Source organism: Camellia sinensis, chromosome 13 (assembly GCF_055761805.1).
Source record: "Camellia sinensis isolate YWXY chromosome 13, ASM5576180v1, whole genome shotgun sequence".
NCBI lineage: Eukaryota > Viridiplantae > Streptophyta > Magnoliopsida > Ericales > Theaceae > Camellia > Camellia sinensis.
The window spans coordinates 14,530,883-14,553,310 of NC_138973.1; the positions used below are offsets into that span (position 1 = coordinate 14,530,883).

Here is a 22,428-nt window from a genome sequence, read left to right on the forward strand (position 1 = left end):
ACCTGTATATACATCCCAACTGTGCCCAAAACAAACCCCCCCCCCCCCCCCCCACAAAAAAGTTCAGTTTAAAATTATAAAATTTAATTTAATGCTTACAAATGTTATGTTTGGTTGATAGATTTATTGAGAAAAAAAAAGGAAAAGAAAATGTAAAGAAAATTATAATTATTATGTCTTATTGTTTAGTTATAATGAGAAATAAATAGGAAAAGAAGCTAATAGGAAAACAAGCTATAATGAAAAGATGCGATAAATTTAATTTTTTTTTACAAAATCCTAAGTTATAAACTGCCACTACCGGTGAAACAAATTCAAAGGAAACATGACCTTAAGTAGCTTAGAGGTTATTTGATTAAAATAACCAATAACGGTAAAATAAATTAAAATAATTAATAAAATAAAACGTTACATCTAATTTATAATTTTTTTTTTTTTTTTTTACAACTATCAAAATCAACTACCAAAAAAAAAACTAACTGTCATCACAAACATAACTTTTTTTAGTTAGACTAAGCCAAAAAAATCATACAACCAACTAAAATAGCCTATTCTCAAACGAGAGATTCACATAACACAGGACATAATTTTTAAGAGGAATTACTTAGCAGTTGGACAGTGAAAAAAAAAATACACAAATATGACAACTTTTAACTTGCATCTCACCATATATTCGTGTTTATGTAAATTTTTTCTATGCCCCACTGTCAACTAATCCTCCCTAATTTTTATTATATCTAAAATATGATGAGATTCATCATTAATAGTATGTGCACAAAAACATTATTGTTGCACTTTTCTTTGCAATATTATTATTTGTATATTCTATAAACATAGTTTGTTTTACAAGAATTCATGAAGTTTGTTTATGTTCACGTAAAAGGTGAAAAAAAGGTATAATTCATTTCCGTGTTGGGGTTTAGCCCTCTAAATTCCTGGTATAAATACAAAAAACAGTATTAAATGTAAATTAATGAAACATGTAATTAAAGATAGGTGCATGCAATGCAACAAAGATATGCAAGAAAGAGAGTTGCACATGCATCCATTTATGCAAGCATGACATGCATGTATGTATGTACATACAACAATACCAACAGAAAGGGATTGACTTGACAGGTTAACAATTGTAGACATCAAAATCAGCGTAGAGATCCTCCTCTTAATTCCAGGTTTCAAGCATAGACTCCAGTAAAATTGTAGGGTACACATTCCTTTTACAAATCATGTCTAAATTATAGTCTTGTAGTCCAAAATAAAAATCATGTGAGGCAAATTATGATATTTTGTTGTAATTAGTTATGAGTTAAAGTGATCTTGATTATGCAATATTATTATTATTATTATTATTATTATTATTATTATTATTATTTATTTGTTTATTTTTTTTATTATGAACCAAAGTATCCTTTGACTTTGGGGTTAAATGGTAATTTGCTATGTACTGAGGTAGTCTTTATTATGAAACTTTTGTAATGTTTTGGTTATGAACTAATTTTAATTATAACCTACATTAATTAAAGTTATGGACCATGGTGACTAAAATTTTAAATACGTATCATATGCAATATTTTTATAGTGTATATAGTAACACTTCCTAAACTGTAAAATAAATCAAATCGAGCCTTTGCTTTGGTCGAGAGGTTATGTCTCATGGATGATGAGTACTAATCTTGACGGTTATTCTTAGTTTTGCATAGGGTAAATTACATTATACCAGTCTTAGCTCAATAACCAATTCCTAATTCAAGGGATTTCAGGCACGGGAGATATAGGATAGCGCTATCTTTCTCATACTGCCATAATTTCCTCTCAACTCTTCACCTAGATCGCATGTCTCCATATTTTCTCAACTTATTGTCTCCCATTCGATTTGGGTTCAATGAGGCTGAGTTTTGACACTAGCATGTATAGTTTTTATTTTTAGTTTTTATTATTATTACAATCAATCGAAGAGATTAAGGGAAGAAAAACAACATCTGCAGTAGTAAAACTCGAACCTAAACATCAACCTGACAAAGGAACACATCATCCACTCATATAAAAATACAATTAGGCCATGTTTGTTTGAACAAACTGCATAAAAGATAAATATAATCCATCGGATTGTCAATCCTAAAATACATAGTCTTTGGACTATTTAGTTGGAAAGAATGTGAATCTAATATTTATTTAATCATGAAATTAAATGTTAAAAAATGACTATTCTATTAAATCTTATATTTATTTAAAATATTATGAACAAAGATAAATACTCAGAAAAACTATTTTGCTCTTTTAAATTGCTTACTAAATAATAAGAATACTAAATTTGAGTTATAAAGTTTATTTTATTTTTTGAAAAATTATCTTGTTTTACTAAGATCTCGTTTGAAAACAACTATTTTAATAATTTTTTAATTTTTTACGAAAAGATGTGCAAAATAATAGAGAGAATGATATGACAATTTATAATAATTTTTTAACTTTTTAACTAAAACATGTAGTCGCTAAATAAAGTTTAAGTACAATTAAAAATAATATAAATAAAAACTAAAGGCCCAAATTGAGGCCCAAAAATGTCATTATACCTTTCAATCTGGAAGAGGAGTTATCCCCCACCCTTTTTTGTATCCCTCCACAAATAAGGGATTGATAGTCCGGTTGGACTATTAGTCCAGCTTACATTTTTTTGAATCAAACATCGGACTATCACATGAAATGGACATGAAATCCCATCCCACACTCTAATCCACCCAAACAAACACCCCCTTAAGGGGAAAACACAAGGGAAAAAACCCAACACCACACCAGACCAGCTCAAGCTATCAATGAGAGACAGAATCATAACAGACAAATCAATGTTGGTACATAACTCCAGAGATATCAAACATGTGCAAACAAACAATTATAATGAGTAGTTCAGCAATTCAGACAGAGAGCATACATATATAGAGGGAATAGAGTATGTAACACTGACATGATGCTGCTGCTCTCTCTCCATTGCCATGGAACCTACCAGAAACACATTTCTTATTCTTCAACCAAAGACAAAGACATACTTCAATTAGAAGTAGGTGCAGTATAAATGGTAATAGGCTTAAGGAATGGTGCGCTGATAGAGGGGCAAAGCTCCCAAAGCTTCACGTTCAGCATTCTCCCTCTTCACCTGCAAGATACAAGCAAGATAGAAATGCATTGTTCAGGAACATGTACACTACATGACAAAAAAAGAAAGGAACAGAAATTCAAAACCTTGAGGCTGTGTTTTTGGATCATGTATTCAGGGAGGGATTTGCAAAGGAAAATGAAAAGTGAATGAAATGTAAGCTAAGTTTTTGTTTTTTTATTTCTCTTTACTTCCCCTCAACAAATCTCTTCTCAAATCCATATTCCAAAGACAGCCTGATGGGGAAAGGAAAGTGAAAAGGGGTGGTTCAATTGAAACAGTCTCACAATGCACAACAAAGATCAAAGACAGCATCCTAGAAATCTCTAAAAGAATAGATGTAAATCTCATTTATATCCAGAGACACTACGCTGCCTTCTCTCGGAAACACTGGAAATTTGAGAGTGCAAAATCTTGTACTTACAGATGAGAAAAATATGACTTCAATATAAGAGCTGAAGGTAAAAAAAAATTAGAAAGCATTCTAGTTTACAAAGTTATCTGATCCACTCCTAGCCCTGACAATGAATACGATCCAAGTACTTAACCATCTGAGTAATCATCAGTAATTAATAAATAAGTAAATTGACAATAAAGAAAAAGAACAGAGAGTTCCTTAAGGTTGTGTTTGGTTCATGGATTTCGGCAAGGATTTGGATAGGAAAAGCAAAAAATTGGGTAAAATGTGAATGAAAGATAACTGCATTTCACACAGTTTTCACACTTTTTCCATTTCAATTTCTAAATTCCTACCCAAATCCATGAACCAAACACAGCCTAAAAGACATTTGAAAGAAGTAGAACATGAGTACTGTGACACAAAGCAAACCACAAAATAGTGGGACTCCAGAAAGTTCTTTTTTTCCATATTGGAAAGGACCAAATATTTGGAAGAATGCCACAACAAAATCAGTACACTAATGATGCAAGAATGCCCACTTGGATTCTTTATAATAATAATCTAATGACCAGTGGCCTAATAAGTGAGTTGGTTAACAACAACAAATAAATGTGGAAACATAATAAAATTATAATAGGGACTAACGGATAATGTCGACTTCATTACTGTATATTTAAAGGATGCAAAAGAAATATTTCAACCTGTAAGCAAAATAAAAAATTCCACAAAGGAATCATTACTGTAAGCAACAAATAGGGACTAACGGAAGCAACAAATAGGAATCATTGCTTACAGGTTGAAATATTTCTTTTGCATCCTAATAAGTGAGTTGGTTAACAACAACAAATAAATGTGGAAACATAATAAAATTATAATAGGGACTAACGGATAATGTCGACTTCATTACTGTATATTTAAAGGATGCAAAAGAAATATTTCAACCTGTAAGCAAAATAAAAAATTCCACAAAGGAATCATGAAAATTAAAATATTTAACCACTTACAAGGGCCAACATATCTTGAAGATAACCCCTATATGGTGTCTGCATTGCCTGTAAGAAAGTAAATGGAAACTATAGTCAGCAATTACAAAACCTCGTATGCTTGCACACCCAAACTGATCTACTAGAAAATTTATGTGTCTATTGCTCTAATCTACTCTAGTAACAAATTAACAATCATCGAGCATACAAACACAAACAAATTAGATAAATGTATATTTATTTACTGTATTATAAGTATTTCCAATCAATCAAATTGAGACTACATACATAGATCCCAATACACTTTTGAATGAGTTGAAAAGTTTCAAATCCAAACTCAAAGCATACGAGAATAGAACTTCGTGAAACAGTAAGAATCAACTTAGTAGTCACTAGTCAGCATACAACAGCCATTAATCCAACCTTTAAACCAGCCTTTTATGAGCACATAAAACAATGGAAATAACGACATACAACAACCACTAATCCACCCTTTAAACCTGACTTTTATGAGCACATAAAACAATGGAAATAACGACCTTCCTGGACCCCAACCCCCCGTTCCTTTAAATTCCTCCACATTTTGTCACTTCCAATTTGAGTCCATTCCTTCCCTCCTCTCGTCTTCAATTAGTCTATCTTTTGAGCTTCACAAATACATAAATTCTTTTCTTTTATTGCTCTTAGAATGCCTGACCTTTCACCTCACGTGCTGGAATTCAATTACTCCAATATTTATTACGAATGTTCACGTACATATTTAAGGGGGTGGCATGCCACTAAACTATACAAGCTAGAAAAGAGGAAGAGGGTGGCTCGTGCAATCATTCTACAAAATTATAGGAAAAAAATCTAGGATTTTGCAGATGTTGAGAGATTTAATCAGAATGCATCCGATAATAAATGATACTTATGCATGGAAGCCTTTTATCCACATCAATTTTTTTTTTTTTTTTTTCCCATGGGTTAAGATATTCAAACCAATTCTAGTTTTTTATTGCATCCATCAAAAGCTAGCACCCACATCCTTTGGTTGCATAGAACAGCTACTATTGCAGACGAAACTCAATCCGGTGATGAATGTCCATTCCACACAAATCGATATATATAACAGAAATAATAAACTCAAATCTTTGTACTAGACATGAAAATATTGAAAAGCAAATGAGCAAACTATGTTACATACACTCAAAGTACAAAAGTCAAGTTCAGGCACATGTATAAGCAATGGATCATCTAATTCCCTCGTCAAAGGAAGTTGAGACACGGCGAAATATTCATGTTTTTCAATTTTATTTTTTACTTTCTATGGAATTTTTATTTATTTATTTATTTTATTATTATTATTATTATTATTATTATTATTTGTGTGTGGGTCTGTATGTATCAAAGACAATGAACAATGGGCACTTCACTCATTTTGAAGCAACCAAATTTGAAAATTGAATACCACAATGCTAGGGGCATGTCCAATTATACATGTCAAACTCACATGCCATACCCAGATAACCCCTGGGGCCTTACCCAAGGGTGTAAACTGTAGTCTCCAAAACAGGTGCTTTAAATTTTCAAAAGTCTCCCTTTCACATTAGATGTTATGATGTCTCGTACAAAATCAGGAATTAGAACATCCACAATTTTGATCTCCATCAATCAAAGGTACTAGGACTGGTAAGACAAACGTAATCTTTGCATTATGTCAGCAAAGTGGCTGCTCTCTTAATTTGCTATTTAGGTAAGGTGCCATAACAATAGGAATGACTAGAAATTCTAAATCAGTATATATAAGTATTGATATGGAATTACAAAAGGAGATTAAAATGAAGATTATCATCAACTTGTGGAAGTCTGGAGCCAGGGTTCCTATAATTCGGGCATTTTCATGCTTTAAGCTGCATTTCCTTATAAGAAAAAACAAAAATTTCATTTGAAAGCTTATCAGCCAATCTTTTTCTCTCTCTCTCGAATTTCAGTTTCCAGGTCTGTATATTACTCTTTTTCTCACTGGATTGATGTACTAATAACCAATTCATTTTCTATCGAATGCATAACCTTGTAGCTCTGCTCTTAATCTATCCAAAGAGGTGATTGACAGAGAGGGATCGATCCTATCCAAATGGACTGTAACAAAAATCCTGTCTTTCTCAGCGTAATGAAAGATATCTAGAGAGAGAAACCTGCAAGTTCTCAGGGAGGTAGTCGTGCTTCATGGAGAGGTCCATGGCTCGCTTGAGGCGTTGATTCCTGGCGTCCACGATCTCACGAGGAAGACGATTCAAAGCTTCCTTCACGTCCAGATCGTAATAGGGATCGAAGAGATCATCATAACGAAGGCCTTCACATACATCAAGACAATACGAATCAAAAAAAACACAAATTGAATCCATCTGACAGCTAAAATTAGGGTTTTGAAATTGAATAGAGAGAGAGAGAGAGGCAAACCGTATCTGCGGAGGCGTTTGGAGATGGATTTCATGTGTTGAGCAGCGAACCAGTTCTTCTTTGGGTCTACGAGCCACTTCATCAACGACGACGCCATAGCTTCTCAGCTCCAACTCTCTCTCTCTCTCTCTGTATTTCTCTGGAAGAATCGTCAAGTCCTCCTCACCTCAAAATCGACATTGCCGTAGGCAGTTGAACGGCGTCGTTTATATTGTTGGGCCGGGCTTCCAAGGCTTGTCAACGAAAGAATTGAAGCTAGTCGTTCTAATAAGGATATGTCATATGATATGACCATTGTGTGAAGTGAACATCTCAAGCCCAATCCATGTATTTTAGCGATCGACCGGGTCAATCTATGCTTGGACTTGGGCCTGATAAAAAAGCAGTGGGCTGGGTTGTGGCCTTTTGAACTTTTTTTGATGAGGATCCTAGTATATATGTAATATACAGATATACATTTTGAACTTTCTTTCTCCTTTTTTTCTATAAAGATTTTATGGAAACCATGTTAGTATTTTGTATCTGTTAAGGGAAAAACAACGTCGTACGAACATAGTTTTGGAAGTGCTTGCGTGTCACAAACTCTCACAACCCTACGACCCCACTTACCTATGATTGATCCATAAGGAAAGAAAAAAAAAAAATCAAAAAATAAAAATATATGATTGGTCTATATTATTTTGGAATAATGAAGGTCCTTAATTTTGGGAGTTTCAAGTAAGGGTGTGCGCAGTGTGGTACGGACTGTTTGAAAGTAAAATTATAAATCGAATGATGAGTTAACGGATTAGCAGATTGACAAATTACGATTTGGACGGTTTTTGACGGATTGACGGATTAAAAAAAATTCTAACTAATTATCATAAATTTGTATAATATATAATACTAATTTGTATAATATTTTTTAGATATATAATACAAAATAATTTTAGATTATATGTTCTATATATATAACAACTAATTTGTAATAAATTTCATATCTTAAATTTCTCTCACACTCCTTTTTATATTGATATTTCATTAGAAGTTAATATATATATAGTAACTATAGCAGAACGGAATGGTTCGATTAAGGGATTATAAATTTCAAAATTTAAACCACGATTAACAGTTAGAGCGATACGAATTAATATAAATCGATGCAATTTTAACGAATTACACAATATTTTGCGCAGCTCTAGTCCCAAGTATTTTTCTTCTATTTATGCATACGTGTCATTATCTCGTTGAATGGACTGTTTGGTCCAATAAATCAGTTTCTACAATGAATAATGTTTGAGGGCCCGAAATTAGAGGCTCGAATTTGGCTCAAAATCCAAAACGACGTCGTTTGGGGTTTTGATTTTTTTTTTTTCTTCCTTTTCTTTCTTCTTCTTCGTTGAGTTAAACAAAGGCGAGAGAGAGAACACAGAGGTGAGAGCGAAAACGCAGGTCGTCATCGACATCGCAGCCCGTCGGCGTCCCAGCTCGTCGGCCGATCTCACAGCTCGTCCCTCGTCGCTCGTCGGCATCGCTGCCCCGCCTCCACCTCTGCCTCCGCCCGCCGCCGCCTCCGCATCCACCTCCGCCCGATTTTGTTGGCCCCTCCAGTTGAGTTCTTCTTCTCCTCCTTCTCCTCCTCCTCCTCCTCCTCCTTCTTCCCCCTAATTTCGTGCCAAATTCGAGCCCCTATATTCGGGCTCTGTAGCATTACTGTTCTACAATTTTTAAAAAAGTACACGAAAGACAGGGCTTACAAATTTGTTATCTTGGAGAGTGGGCTTACATCAACAATAAATCTATTTTCGAAAATTGGGTAAAAGTTAATTTTTAACTTTTAATTTAGGGAAGGGTCTGGTTTTGGTCCAGTCTATTATCGGATTGGATCGTACTGTTGGATCCATAGGGGCGCATCACGGGTCCCATTTTGAAAATCTGAACCGTTAAATGTGTAGAACTCTTCGAGTCCTATATGTCCGTAAAAAATTACGTTGAACGGATATCGATAGTTATGTGATCAAATCAGTTTTGTATAAAAAAAATAGACGGTGAATAAATTACTGGTTGACAAAAAACTGATTTGATCACATAGCTATCAATATCCGATTAACGTGATTTTTTACAGGCATATAGTACTCGAGGAGTTCTACACATTAAACGATTCAGATTTTCAAAACGGGACCCGTGGTGGGCCCCCATGGGCCCAACAGCACGATCCAGTCCGATTGTGGACTGGACCAAAGCCAGACCCTTTAGGGAAAATTATTTATAAGTCCTATTAGGGAGACTGATACTACATACGGTACTACTAAAAAACTTATGTTTCCATAAGTTCTGTGGAAAGTTTGTTGACACATTTACCCTCAATATTAGTTGTTAATATCATAAATAATAATAAAACCATATATAGGAAATTGAATGTTAGCATAGATCATATCTATATAAACGTAACGTAACGTAACGTGACACCTATATAAACGTAACGTGACATCTGTACGTAACGTGACACCTACATAAACGTAACATGACACCTACATAAACGTAACGTGACACCTATAATCTATGACAATATTCAATTTCCTATATAGGAAATTGAATGTTATCATAGATCATATCTACATAAACGTAACGTAACGTGACACCTACATAAATGTAACGTAACACCTATAATCTATGGCAATATTCAATTTCCTATATAGGAAATTGAATATTACCATGGATCATATCTACATAAACGTAACGTAACGTGACACCTACATAAACGTAACGTAACACCTATGATCTTTGGCAACATAACCTAATATAAGTGTCTGAAAAATAACTTATAAATAAGTCTTTTAAGTCACATTATCTTTCATATAACTTATTTATAAAATGACAAAATAAATTTAAAAGAGTTTAAAAAATCACCTTTTAACTAACTTTTCAAAACACTACATAATATTGACAACACTAATGTTCTATAATTTTTTATAAAAATCATTTACTTTTATGTGTTTTTATTATTTTCCAACAAAATTTAGAGGTTGAAAAACGTGGGATCACCCTCATGTTCAATACATACATAAAATTATTTGTTAATTATAGTTTCATTTATCAATTATATATTTTAATCAAAAAGTCATTGTAAATTATCATATCACTTTCTTTTTTATATATATATATATTTATAAAAAATTAAAAAATTATTAAAATAATTTATTCCTAAATGAGACCTTAGAGTAACACACTTATCTATTTATCTTTAAAAATCAATATAACAATATGTAATTGTGCCAATAGCACCCTATAATTTTTCGAAAAATAATTGAGACCACTCATGTATAATGGACCCCATCCACTTGCACAGTATTACTATGCCTTGTGTTTTTTTATTTTTTAAGTAAGCGTCAACTCACTAATAATGTTTGAAAGTATCACTTTTAAGGTGTGGTTGTTTTAAAGGAGCAGGAGGTGGGATTTGACTATTAGTCTAATCGAACTAATAATTTATTGTTTATTTTATTTTTTTTGTTCTGGATTAATAGTTTTCCGGACTATTAGTCCCACAAATATGGGACTATCTTATCTCATGGGGGAGGGTGGGATAGAAACCATGGGATTGGTATCCCATGGGATTATTTTATGAAATGTCCATTTTACCCTCCATACTATTACTTAGCAAACAATTAGAAAATGATAAAATAGTCTTTTGAACATTTATAACTTCTTTTTTTTTGTGTTAATTTAAAATTATATATTAAATAAAAAAATTTAATTATAAATTAAATTTAATTAAAAATAATAAATTATGGCCCTATAAATTAAATTTTTTTAGTGTTGTTAAAAAATTAAATTTACATATTAAATTAAATTATTTTTTTAGTATTGTTAATTTAAAATTATATATTAAATAAAAAATATAAATTATAAATTAAATTTATTTAAAAATAATAAATTATAAATTATGACCTTATAAATTAAATTTTTTTAGTGTTGTTGAAAATTTAATTTATATATTAAATAAAATTATTTTTTATTGTCGCTACTTTAAAATTATATATTAAATAAAATTGTCGTTAATTTATTGGCGTTGCTATTACTTAATAAATAATTAAAAATGATAAAATAGTCATTTGAGCATTTATCATTTTTCATAATAGCCCAAACAAACATTGAACAACTAAAAATAGTATAATTCAGACATCTAATCCCATGACTAAACAAACATAGGATAAAAATTTAATCAAACTAAATAGTCCCGGAATAATATATCCCAAAATTAATAATCCGATAAATTACAATTCCATTATCCAATCCGTCCAAACAAACACACCTTTAATGATATGCATTATTGCCGTAATTTTCCTGTTGGGATTGGGATCAATACTGGGTCGATTCATTCATAGTACGCATAAATGAGGAATGTCGGTGGTTTGGTCCATGACAAAATACACGAAAAAACACACCTCACATGCAAAACGAGAGTAACGACAGACTTCTCCTACAACTTTTCTATTTCTATGGATTCATGATGTCTCTCATATTTAGGTGTCGTTTGGGAAGAGTTTATTTGAGTTTTTTTTTATTCTTTGAATCACAAAAGACAGAATAAATTATTTGAGCCACAACAGACAAAACATTACATCAACCCATAATCATTACACTCTTTTCTCATAAAAAAAGTCAAAAAAGTCAAAAAGCCAAAAAACTCTTCCCAAACCAAGCTTTTGAGCCCAGGCTCAAACAGGGATGGCAATTTGAAACCGACCCGACGGGGATCCCCGACCCCGATCCCGTTTTTAGCGGTTTTTTCCCGAAAAATACCCCCGACGGGGAGAAGACGGTATTTGAAAATCAATCCCTGATCTGTTTCGGGCCAGGGACGGTGATCAGTGTTCAAGCCCCGGCCCGGCCCCGTCCCCGGCCCCATCCCCGAATTTTCCCGAAATGAAATTACTTTTATACCCCTTATATATATATATAATAAACCAAACCCTTAACCCGTGTCACTGGTCTCACTCTCTCTCTCTCAACTCTCTCACTCGGTCTCACTCTCACTCTCACTCTCACTCTCACTCTCACTCTCGTTCTTCTCTCTCACTCTCTCAACTCTCGTTCTTCTCTCACTCTCAGAGTTCCTCACTCAGTGTTCTGATCTGATCGCCATTTTTGGCGATGAGAGAGAGCTTCGTGTCGTGAGAAAGAGAGAGAAGATCTGTAAACAGACTCGTCAATCTGTAAACAGACTCAGCTCAGATCTGTAAACAGACTCGTCCACTGCCGCCCTCATCCGCCGATATCCTCCTCCGCCGCCCTCATCAACTCAGATCTGTAAACAGACTCGTCGATCTCCATCAACAGACTCGTCGATCAACAGACTTATAAACATTCGTCGATCAACAGACTCGTCGATCTTCAGCCATCAGATGAAATTACTTTTATACCTCTTATACTTTTTTCTATTTTTTTGATCTGTTATTGATTTTTTGATCTGTTGTTGATGATGATCTGTATTTTTTTTTTGATCTGTTCATCTGTAATTTTTTTGTTTTGATCTCTGTCGTTGATGATGTGCTTCATCTTTTTTTTTTTTTTGATCTGTCGATCTGTTGTTTTTTGATCTGTCAATCTGTTGTTTTTTGATCTGTTGATGAGGATCGGGGAATTTCGGGGTCGGGGAAACCCGATCCCCGTTGGGGACGGGGGATGGGGACTATGATTGATTACTCGTCGGGGATCGGGGTCGGGGACGGGAAAGTTTTGGCCATCGGGGATCGGGGACGGGGAGGGTGATCCCCGGCCCCGCCCCGCCCCGTTGCTATTCTTAGGCTCAAATAGCCAAAAAAGTTAAAAAGTCAAAAGGTCAACACACTTCCCAAACGGAGGCTTAGGGTTGCGATTTCAGTTGTCTTTTTAATTTTTTAATTATTTTAGTTTAAGGTTAAAACTTTTTATTTAGAATAAATGTTTTATTTTTTTTATTTTTAGAAAATAAAAAAAATAATTATGATTTAAATATAAAATTTTATTTTATTAATTTTTTAATTTATTTTATTTTTTATAACTATTTTAACTTGATAAGCTCCCAACTTAGGATGCCAGATGAGGGCTCAGGAATCTAGGTACACTAATATGTATGTGCCCTTCAGTGGGGTTCATCGATTTTTAGGGCAAATTATATATACCCCTCGACGTTTAACAAAATTACAGATACCTCTTGTGATTTAAGAAATTACAGATATTCCCTAGAGGTTATATTTGCATAACAAATTAAGGAGGAAATTGTTATGAAAATATAAACCTCATGGGACAATTTGTTATGAAAATATAAACCTCATGGGATAATTTGTTATGAAAATATAAATCTCAGGAATATCTGTAATTTCTAAAATCTCAGAGGGATATCTATAATTTAGTTAAACTTTGAGGAAGATATATGTAATTTGTCCTAATTTTTAACTATTGTTTGACCTGTAATTTTTTTAATTAATTTTTGACTTTGTAACTATTAATTTTTTATTTTTTAAACTAATTTAATCCAAAAAGTGAATGTCAGTCAAATGAGCTTTGGAATGCTTGTTGTGGTTGGAGCACAACTTTGATTGTACCGTTATATGGGGTTCACTGATTGTAACCATTCTATGGGGTTCACTGTGACAAACCATTTAAATCTCTGTTTGGGAAGTTAAGGTTGGATTTTTTCAGTTAAAATAATTATAAAAAAATAAAATAATTTTTTTAATTTAATAAGATAAAATATTATATTTAATTCATAATCATTATATTTTTTCTCTTATAAAAAATTAAAAAAGTTAAAAAGTCTTTTTCAAATGAGACTTTTTAATTCAGGCTAAAATAGTCAAAAAATCAATCTATTTTCTAAACGAATCCTAACTTGTAGAATCTTTCAAGTAAATTATTTATATAAAATTTTAAGTTAATTTGATATTAATAATTTTAAGGAAAAATTATTTATAAATCCTATTTGCGAGATTTATACTACATATGATCCTATTAAAAAATTTATGTTCCCATAAGTCTTGTGAAAAGTTTGTTGACACATTTACCCTCAATATTAGTTATTAATATCATAAATAATAGTAAAACCATATATAGGAAATTGAATGTTACCATAGATCATATCTATATAAACGTAACGTAACGTGACACCTACATAAACGTAATGTGACACTTACATAAATATAACGTGACACCTATGATCTATGGTAACATGCACTTTCCTAAATTGCATGTTACCATAGATCATATCTATATAAACGTAACGTAACGTGACACGTACATAAACATTACGTGACACCTATGATTTATGGCAACATTCAACTTCCTATATAGGAAATTGAATGTTACATAGATCATATCTACATAAACGTAACGTAACGTAACGTAACGTGACATCTACATAAACGTAACGTGACACCTATAATCTATGGTAACATTCAATTTTCTATATACAATTTCCTATATAGGAAATTGAATGTTACCATAAATCATATTTATATGAAACGTAACGTGACACCAACATAGACCAACAACATTTTCACATTCAATTTAAAAAAATAAAAACTTATTAAGTTTGCGAAACGTAACGTAGCACGTTACGTTACGTTTATGTAGGTGCCACGTTACGTTATGTTTATGTAAGTGTCACGTCACGTTACGTTTATGTGGGTTATTATGGAATACATTCCTATCTAAATAAGACTTGAGACTCTATAAGAAATTACACAGGACTTATCCTATCATAAGTGTCTGAAAATGACTTATAAATAAGTCTCCTTAATTTTTAAAATAAATTGTCAATATATTTTTAAAAATTAATTTAATCAATCACATTTGTGTTTAAAACAAATAGAAACAAAATTTTGCAAATAAACTGTCAATATTTTTTATAAAAAAAAAATGTGGTCTAGGACTATTGATTTTTTTTTGTTTTGTTGACAAGTTCCAAGTGAAATTCATTGAGAGACACATGACTTTTGTTGTGAATTTGGATTTGCTAGAATAATTTTTCCTAAAGCGATCCTATAGGGATCATAGAGTGATTATCAATAAATAATATTGTACCAACTTTTATAAAAGGGTAAATTACATTTACCTTCCCTGAGGTTTCTGACAAATATAGAGACCTCCCCTGTAGTTTTAATAATTACAATAACCTCCCCTACTTTAACTGACAATACCAAGATTCCCCCAATCCGTCAATTTTGCTCAAACGACGTTATTTGCTTATACAAAATGACCATATTACCCTTTTATTTGAGCACAAAAAGATAAAAATACCCTTTAATATTTTTTTAACCCAATAATTTGTATTGATCATTTCCTTTCCTCCATTTACCAATCTAAACCCACTGAAGAAACGAGAGAGAGAGAGAGAGAGAGAGAAGCTCTTCTTCACCAGTGCCCCTTCTCTCCACCGTCTGCCACTACCGTCTTTCCTTCTCCTCCTCTTCTTCTTCCTCCACTCCCTTTCCGCCGTTCGTCGCTGATCGATCTGGGTTGACCGATGATGGCAGCAACGTTGACCGATCTGGGTTTGTGACGGTTGGTTGCAATCTTGGTCACGATCGGAAGAAGAAAAAAAAGAGAAAGGAGAGGAAGAGAGAAGGGGGACGAACGGCGGGAGAATGAAATGGGGAAGATGGCATCAATTGATAAAAATGGAGCATTATCTCTTTTTGATAGCAAGGATGGCAATGGTGGGCCTAAGATTGGGATAGTGTTGAAGAAACAGGAAACATAATTTTTGCACACCAAGCATTCTGGTAGTGATTGATAGATGCAAAAGTTCATAAATCTTGCTGACTTGCTTTCTATTCCTTTTTTCTTCTTTGAAACCAGATTTCATTGATTTTTGTTTAAACCATACTTTTTTCTGCTTTTGCCTTTTCAACCATTGATGTGATGCGGTGGGTTGTTTGGGATCGGGCATAACATGCTGGATCGATCTGATGCGGTGTGGAAGGTCGCGTTCGAGTCTGTGGGGAGGTTGTTTCAGGAATTCGAGTCGAAGAGAATGAGCCGATTGGCTGGTGATAAGCTTGTTGATAGTGAGAATTCAGTTGCCATTCGATCGAATTGGGTTTCCTCCATAGTTGATTTTGTTTGGAGGAAGCGGAACGCATTAATGGCGAGGTCGTTGGTTTTACCCGTAGAGAGTTTCAGAGCAACTGTGTATCCACTTGTGTATGCAGTGAAGGCGGTGGCTTCGAGTTCTGTTGAGGTTATTCGGAAGCTTTCAAAGTCTTCTAAAAATGCTAACAGCAATACGTTGGACTCCGGAAATGCAGAGAGATTTGTGGGAGTTTCCGATGTGGTTTCGCATTTGGCACCGTTTTTGGCTTCGTCGTTAGAATCGGCATTGATTTTTGAGGTGGCAATAAACATGTTGTACTTAGCTGATGTTCCTGGAGGGAAGCCTGAGTGGGCTTCACAATCGATAATAGCAATTCTCACACTTTGGGACAGGCAAGAATTTTCTTCAGCTCGAGAAAGTATTGTTAGAGCTGTTGTTACGAATCTGCACCTTCTTGATCTTAGTATGTAGGTATGTGTCTGTAGTTCCCGCTTATTTATTTTTGTTAAACCGGAGAAGGACTATACATGGACAGCTTGTTTGCACTCCCAGAACTGGAAAACTAAATTTTGGTATGTTGTGGGTTGTTTGCACTCTTGGAACTGGAAGACTATACATGGACTAGACGTTGACAGCCAACCATTGTTTGTGATGTTGTGGGTTGTTTGGTTACAAGGAACAAAGGGTAATTTTGGTATTCAGTCACTATAATATGCTGATGTAAGAAATTTTCATCACCTGTCTAACGACTAGTTAACAGAAGGGTGGTTTGTATTTATTGTCAGGTAAAGTAAGGGAGGTTATTGTAATTATTCAAACCACAAGGGAGGTCCCTGTATTTGTCAGAAACCTCAGGGGCGGTAAATGTAATTTACCCTTTATAAAATTAAATCTTAATTGTACAAAAAAATAACCACGATATTATCCTGTGTTTAGACCAAAAACAAAAATTAACTGAAAAAACATGTGGCCCACAATCAACTGTACTTAATTGTCCACATTAATTTTTGGAAGGGTCCAGTTTGTCTTAAGTTGGGATCAAGACTGGACCCGTCTAGTTCGGTCCATAAGGTATATTTTTTGAGTCCGTTTTGATAATCCAAACCGTTCAATGTGTAGAAATCGTCGAGTACTACATACTTGTAAAAAATTACATTGATCAGATATCAATAGTTATGTGATCAAATCAGTTTTGTATAAAAAAAAATAGACGGTGAAACAATTAACAGTTGATAAAAAACTGTTTTGTTCACATAGCTATCGATATCCGATTAACGTGATTTTTTACAAGCATATAGTACTCGATGAGTTCTGCACATTGAACGATTCGAATTATCAAAACGAGACTCGTGATGAACCCCCATAAACTTAACAGTACAATCTAATCCGATCTTATATTGGACCAAAACCACTGCGTTTTTGAAATGATATACTACCAATAAGAGGTGTAATTAAATTTTCAGATATCACTTCACTTAAAGCAAGGTGGTTTATGGTTGTCGGTGTTGCAGTGTGTTTGTCTCATATCTATTAGTTTTGACAATGAAAATGGATCAAAAAAATGATATACTACCAATAAGAGGTGTAATTAAATTTTCAGATATCACTTCACTTAAAGCAAGGTGGTTTATGGTTGTCGGTGTTGCAGTGTGTTTGTCTCATATCTATTAGTTTTGACAATGAAAATGGATCAAAAAATTACTTAAGGCTTTGTTTAGAAACAAGTTAATTTAAGTAATTTTTTAGTTATTTTGTTAAAATATGAGTTAAAAAAATTAGTATGTTTGGAATGATTTTTTGACTTTTTACAAAAAGATATACAAAAAATAGAAAGAAAATAGAATTTTTGACTTTTTAGTATGAATTGTTAATTTTTTAATTTTTTTAATAACTTTTTAACTAAAAAAATTACTTGTAAGTTACATTAAAGTCAACTTAAAATCAAGTTTAAGTAAGATTTGTCTTTTTTTTAAGAGAACATGTCAGCTTTGGAAAATTGAGATTTTTTTTTTTTTGCCCTTTTCTTTTCGAAAATGACTTCATTTTGTCCCAAATGAGACATTTGTAAGGTTGAAAGATTCAATTATGAATAGAAAAATCTACAATCTATTGCTCAGAAATTATATAAAGAGAGGGTTTACAAATCCAAAAAAAAAATGATTAGAATTTTCTCAAATACAACATCTAATGTTAGGATTTGTTTTTATCGTGAATTCACAATCAATCTACACCATTAATGTATGATTCTGAATCAATTTTTTATTTTTATTTTTATTTTTGATACTGTTAGGTTTTTGTTATTGGCAATCTCATTTAACAAAATTCATTTCAGTTATAATTTTATTCTTCCTTTTATTTTAGTGAGGCTATGAGTATTTAGATGCAAATCTAATCCGAATTATGACTATACAGAGGAGTTTGTGATCTTAATCTTATCATGTTTGCCACTTGCTGACTATGTCAGAAGTTTCACTCGTCTGCAAAAGTAGTAGAAGTTGTATTTTTCCGCTCAAGCAACCTTTCCTGCGCTCGAGCGTAGATTCGTGTTCTAAAACACGCATTTTAGTCAGCCCGCTCGAGCGGCCATTCCTGCGCTCGAACGAAGATCGCAATTCTATTTTCTATAAATCTGTGATTTATTCAGTTTCTAGGGTACGTCTTCCAGATCTTCTTCTTTGGTATTAGGATTTTTATCTGAGGCTTCTTTGCATGTTTCCTTTGATATCTGTGAGAATTTAATCATTAATTGAGTAGATTATATCAAAGGGTTTGTTTAGTTTGTTTTATTCACAAAAGGGAGAGTTATTCTTTAGTGGATTCTGTGGAACTTAAGCCTGAAACTTAAGTGGATTCCGGAATGGCTCATCGTTGTGAATTTGATATTGGCGTTATGGTTTCAATGTTGGACAAAACAATTCCGAGGTGAAGACGGTGGTGGAAGAGGCATATTGGGGTCGGTTTGATTTGGGCGTGGATTCATTAGGTAATTGAGAGTACATTTGTGTAATTCCTTTTTTTGTCTTCTTAGTAGATTGTTTTATTGCTTTGGCCCATGTTTTTTTTTTTAATCACAATTGGAGGTGCTCCAATTGTGAATTTTTCACGTTAAAATCGTTGTGTTGATTTGTGTTGATTGTTTGATTGAGATTGTTATTTATTGATTAAAATTTATACATAATCACAAATCAATATATCGGGAATTTTTAAAATTTTCAGATACCATAGACCTTTTGATATATAACTCATCACGTCCAAATATTTCTTAATGGAGTGTTAATCCATTAATATGAAACTCAAATTTGGCTAATGCGTGAGAAATAAAAGGTGAGACTTGAAAAGAGTCGAGACTTTCACTAATAATGGAGCTCACAATAATTTTTGTTTTCAAAAACTACTAAACATTGTGTTACAAATAAAGAAAAATTTGCAACATTTTTTCTCACTCTTGCAATATACTTGTAGCTCATACCTTTGTAGGGGGGGTTCAAGGTTAGGAAGATGATTAGAGAGACAAAACTATGTTAATGGTTCAACAATGGTGGAATGACTGGAGAGTGAGTAACTAGGTGAGGGTAAAGCAGACAGCTCAAGCATAAATAAATGGCAGTGCACAAATAGACAGCATCTCCTCCAAATTTCCAAAATTCCTCTCTTTGAACCTTGGGAAATGGGCCTTATTTATCGGCTTTTCCTTGGTACCAAGAGGACACCAAATGGCCAAATAGAGAGAAGACAGGTGTCCCCTAAGGATCACACGGAATATTCTGCCTTGAGCCACCAAGCTGAAGGGGCCTGTAGACGCGCCCTTGGGCTTCAATGCTACAGTTCGGACTCAAATGTCACGGTTCTTAATCTGATCTCACAATGTGCGATGTGAGATTGATAAATTACCAAAGAGTCCAAATCCAGCAAATCGTTTTGGAAAACTGATTTTTAAGAAAGAAGTGTCAAACATGGACTACTTTGCCAAATACAGAGTCGACACCTAAATATTTTATTTTGGAGGAATTTAGGAAACCATGACTCGTGCCTAAGGCCACGTGTTCGTCATTACCAAAGTTGCCTCGGCTCGGGAACTTGGGTACGATTGGGGAAGGTCATCTATGAGCACCCCCGCTCGCCTGATCAAAGATCGGCCTATACTAAGCATGATATCTTGTTTTTGAAAACACATGCGTTCTTATTCCGGTTATTAGTCAGAATTTACTATGTGATGCGCACAACACACAAGTATAGACTAGATCGCCTAATTTGGAACAAAGCATCGCATATCCGTTCGTTTGGAAATGGTTTGAAGTTTACTACTTGCAAGTAGGCTAAAACACAGATTTCAATGAATCGTTCCAATTCAAACAATCCAAACTTCACCCACAGGCTTTCAGGCAGTTATATCACATAAGCAATTAGCCTTATGGCAAGCATGCTGACATGGCAACATTAACACACATGCAGCATGCTAAAGGATAAACACTCACAGTTACTCCGAGCCAAAATAGAGAACTAGTTAGAAATCAATACGAGACCCTAGTTCATGTTAAGATGGCTAATGCAACACATGCAAAATGCAACTAGAAATAGGCTCGGCTATTCTAATATGACATATGAGATACGACAATTCGATACATGTATTCAACTTGAAATTGAAATACAATGCAGTTAGTATGATACGCCGAGCCTGGTGCATGCAATACAGATGAATAATGCAAACATGCATAGCATAAGGATGCTAATTGAAATATGCCCTAAAACTAACCACCGTAAGCGGTTAAGTAAATGGGAGAAAGAAATGGATATTGGAAGACATACATCACACGCACGCACACTTATTACACAATTGTGCCCTCTCAACGGAGGATCCGAAAGAATAATACAAATTAACTAATTAACTAACTAACAATCTAATTAATTATTACACAACACTTAACTAATTAAACAAATTAATTAAGTTATGAAAACAGTAAAACAGCATCGGGAAGAGGGACGAATGCATGCTCGGTCGGCTTTGCTCAGAAATCCGTTGCCATGCTTCATGTTGCCTCTATTTTCACTGCTTTGTTTCTTTGAAAATTGTGTCAACTTCTGTGACACTTCTGAACCACCTTGTGGACACTGTGGGAGGTCATCGGCCAGAAGATAGGGCCATCGGCCATGGGAAATTGGTCATCGACCAAATATAAAGCTCTCAGCCAAATGTTTGTTGCCGATCGGCACTGAGTGTGGTCGATCGACCATCTCTTCTTGTGAAAAGCTCATGTTGCTGCAGCAGAGGACAAACAGAGCATGACAATACATTTACAAAACAATGTCTACACGACTACACCCCTTATCATGTTTAAGACTCAAAGGTGTGTAGTTTTCGACCCTCGGACCACCAATCACGCATTCCAATGCATGATGGCTAAATGAGCCAAGTGTGCAATTCAATATCAAATGAAATGTACAAAAACACATGAGGGGCCCCAACCTCTATCATACTTGATCAAGAGGCAAGAGAATGCACGCATGATGCAATGCAACCTAAGCATGCAAGCAAGCAAGCATGCAAGCAACTCAAGCATGATACAAATCTAATGCAATATGAGCATGCAAGCATACAATATGCAATAGGCATACAACCTAAATATGCAAACATGCATAGCATACAACAACATGCAAAATGAAACAAGCATGCAACAACATGGTAAGATGGACTTAAACCAAAATGGGCTACTCTCAAACATGCCCAAATTAGTGGCCAAAGTGCTAAGAAATGATGGATAAAAACACATACAAACATGCACATGTGATGGCCTATAAGCTAGGTAACAAGACACAACTCTCAAACATGAGCAAGGTGTGACAAACATGAGAATGTGGCAATGCAATAGGCTCTAAAGATATGTGAGGAATTATGCCAAATCAACCAAACAAAGCAAGCATAGCATGCAAGCAAGCCTAGAGCTTAAGGCTAACCAAGGGACTCAAACCATGGCTATGCAAGACAAGCCCCAAAGGGCCAAGGGGACCTAAAACAGTCCCAAGGCAGGTCCAAACAAGACCAAAAACATGCTCGAAACTAGTCAATACAAGCTAGAATACAGTGCCAAAAGCATGAGGCATGCAAGGCTACAAAAGAGGTGTTACACTACTCTTATCAAAACAAAACATGGCATGACTTGAACCAATAAAAATAGAGTTATAGCATGTTAAAATGAGCCCAAAAACCCACTTAGATGGCATCCCAAAGACCTAAACATGATGGCACACACAGTGACCCATTCATGAGGTATAAAACATCAACTCTTTAAAGCATTAAAGGAGTGATAAGTGCAAGTATATGAGCATACTATATAGACTGAAATAACATAACAAGTGATGCCAAATCATTGAAATGGTCCAACTAAAGCATGCTAGTGAC

General features: G+C 34.0%; 1 protein-coding gene across 1 annotated transcript; it reads right to left on the bottom strand.

The window, feature by feature from the left end:
• Positions 1-2,802: 2,802 nt before the first annotated feature.
• LOC114264912 (cytochrome b-c1 complex subunit 7-2, mitochondrial) lies at positions 2,803-7,406 on the bottom strand. Its single transcript, XM_028205645.2, has 4 exons — positions 6,974-7,406; positions 6,709-6,866; positions 4,553-4,600; positions 2,803-3,148 (listed from the first exon to the last, which is right to left on the bottom strand). Exons 1-4 carry the CDS (start codon positions 7,068-7,070, stop codon positions 3,080-3,082), a joined length of 372 nt encoding a protein of 123 aa, XP_028061446.2. The 5' UTR covers positions 7,071-7,406; the 3' UTR covers positions 2,803-3,079.
• Between the last annotated feature and the right edge of the window lie 15,022 nt (positions 7,407-22,428).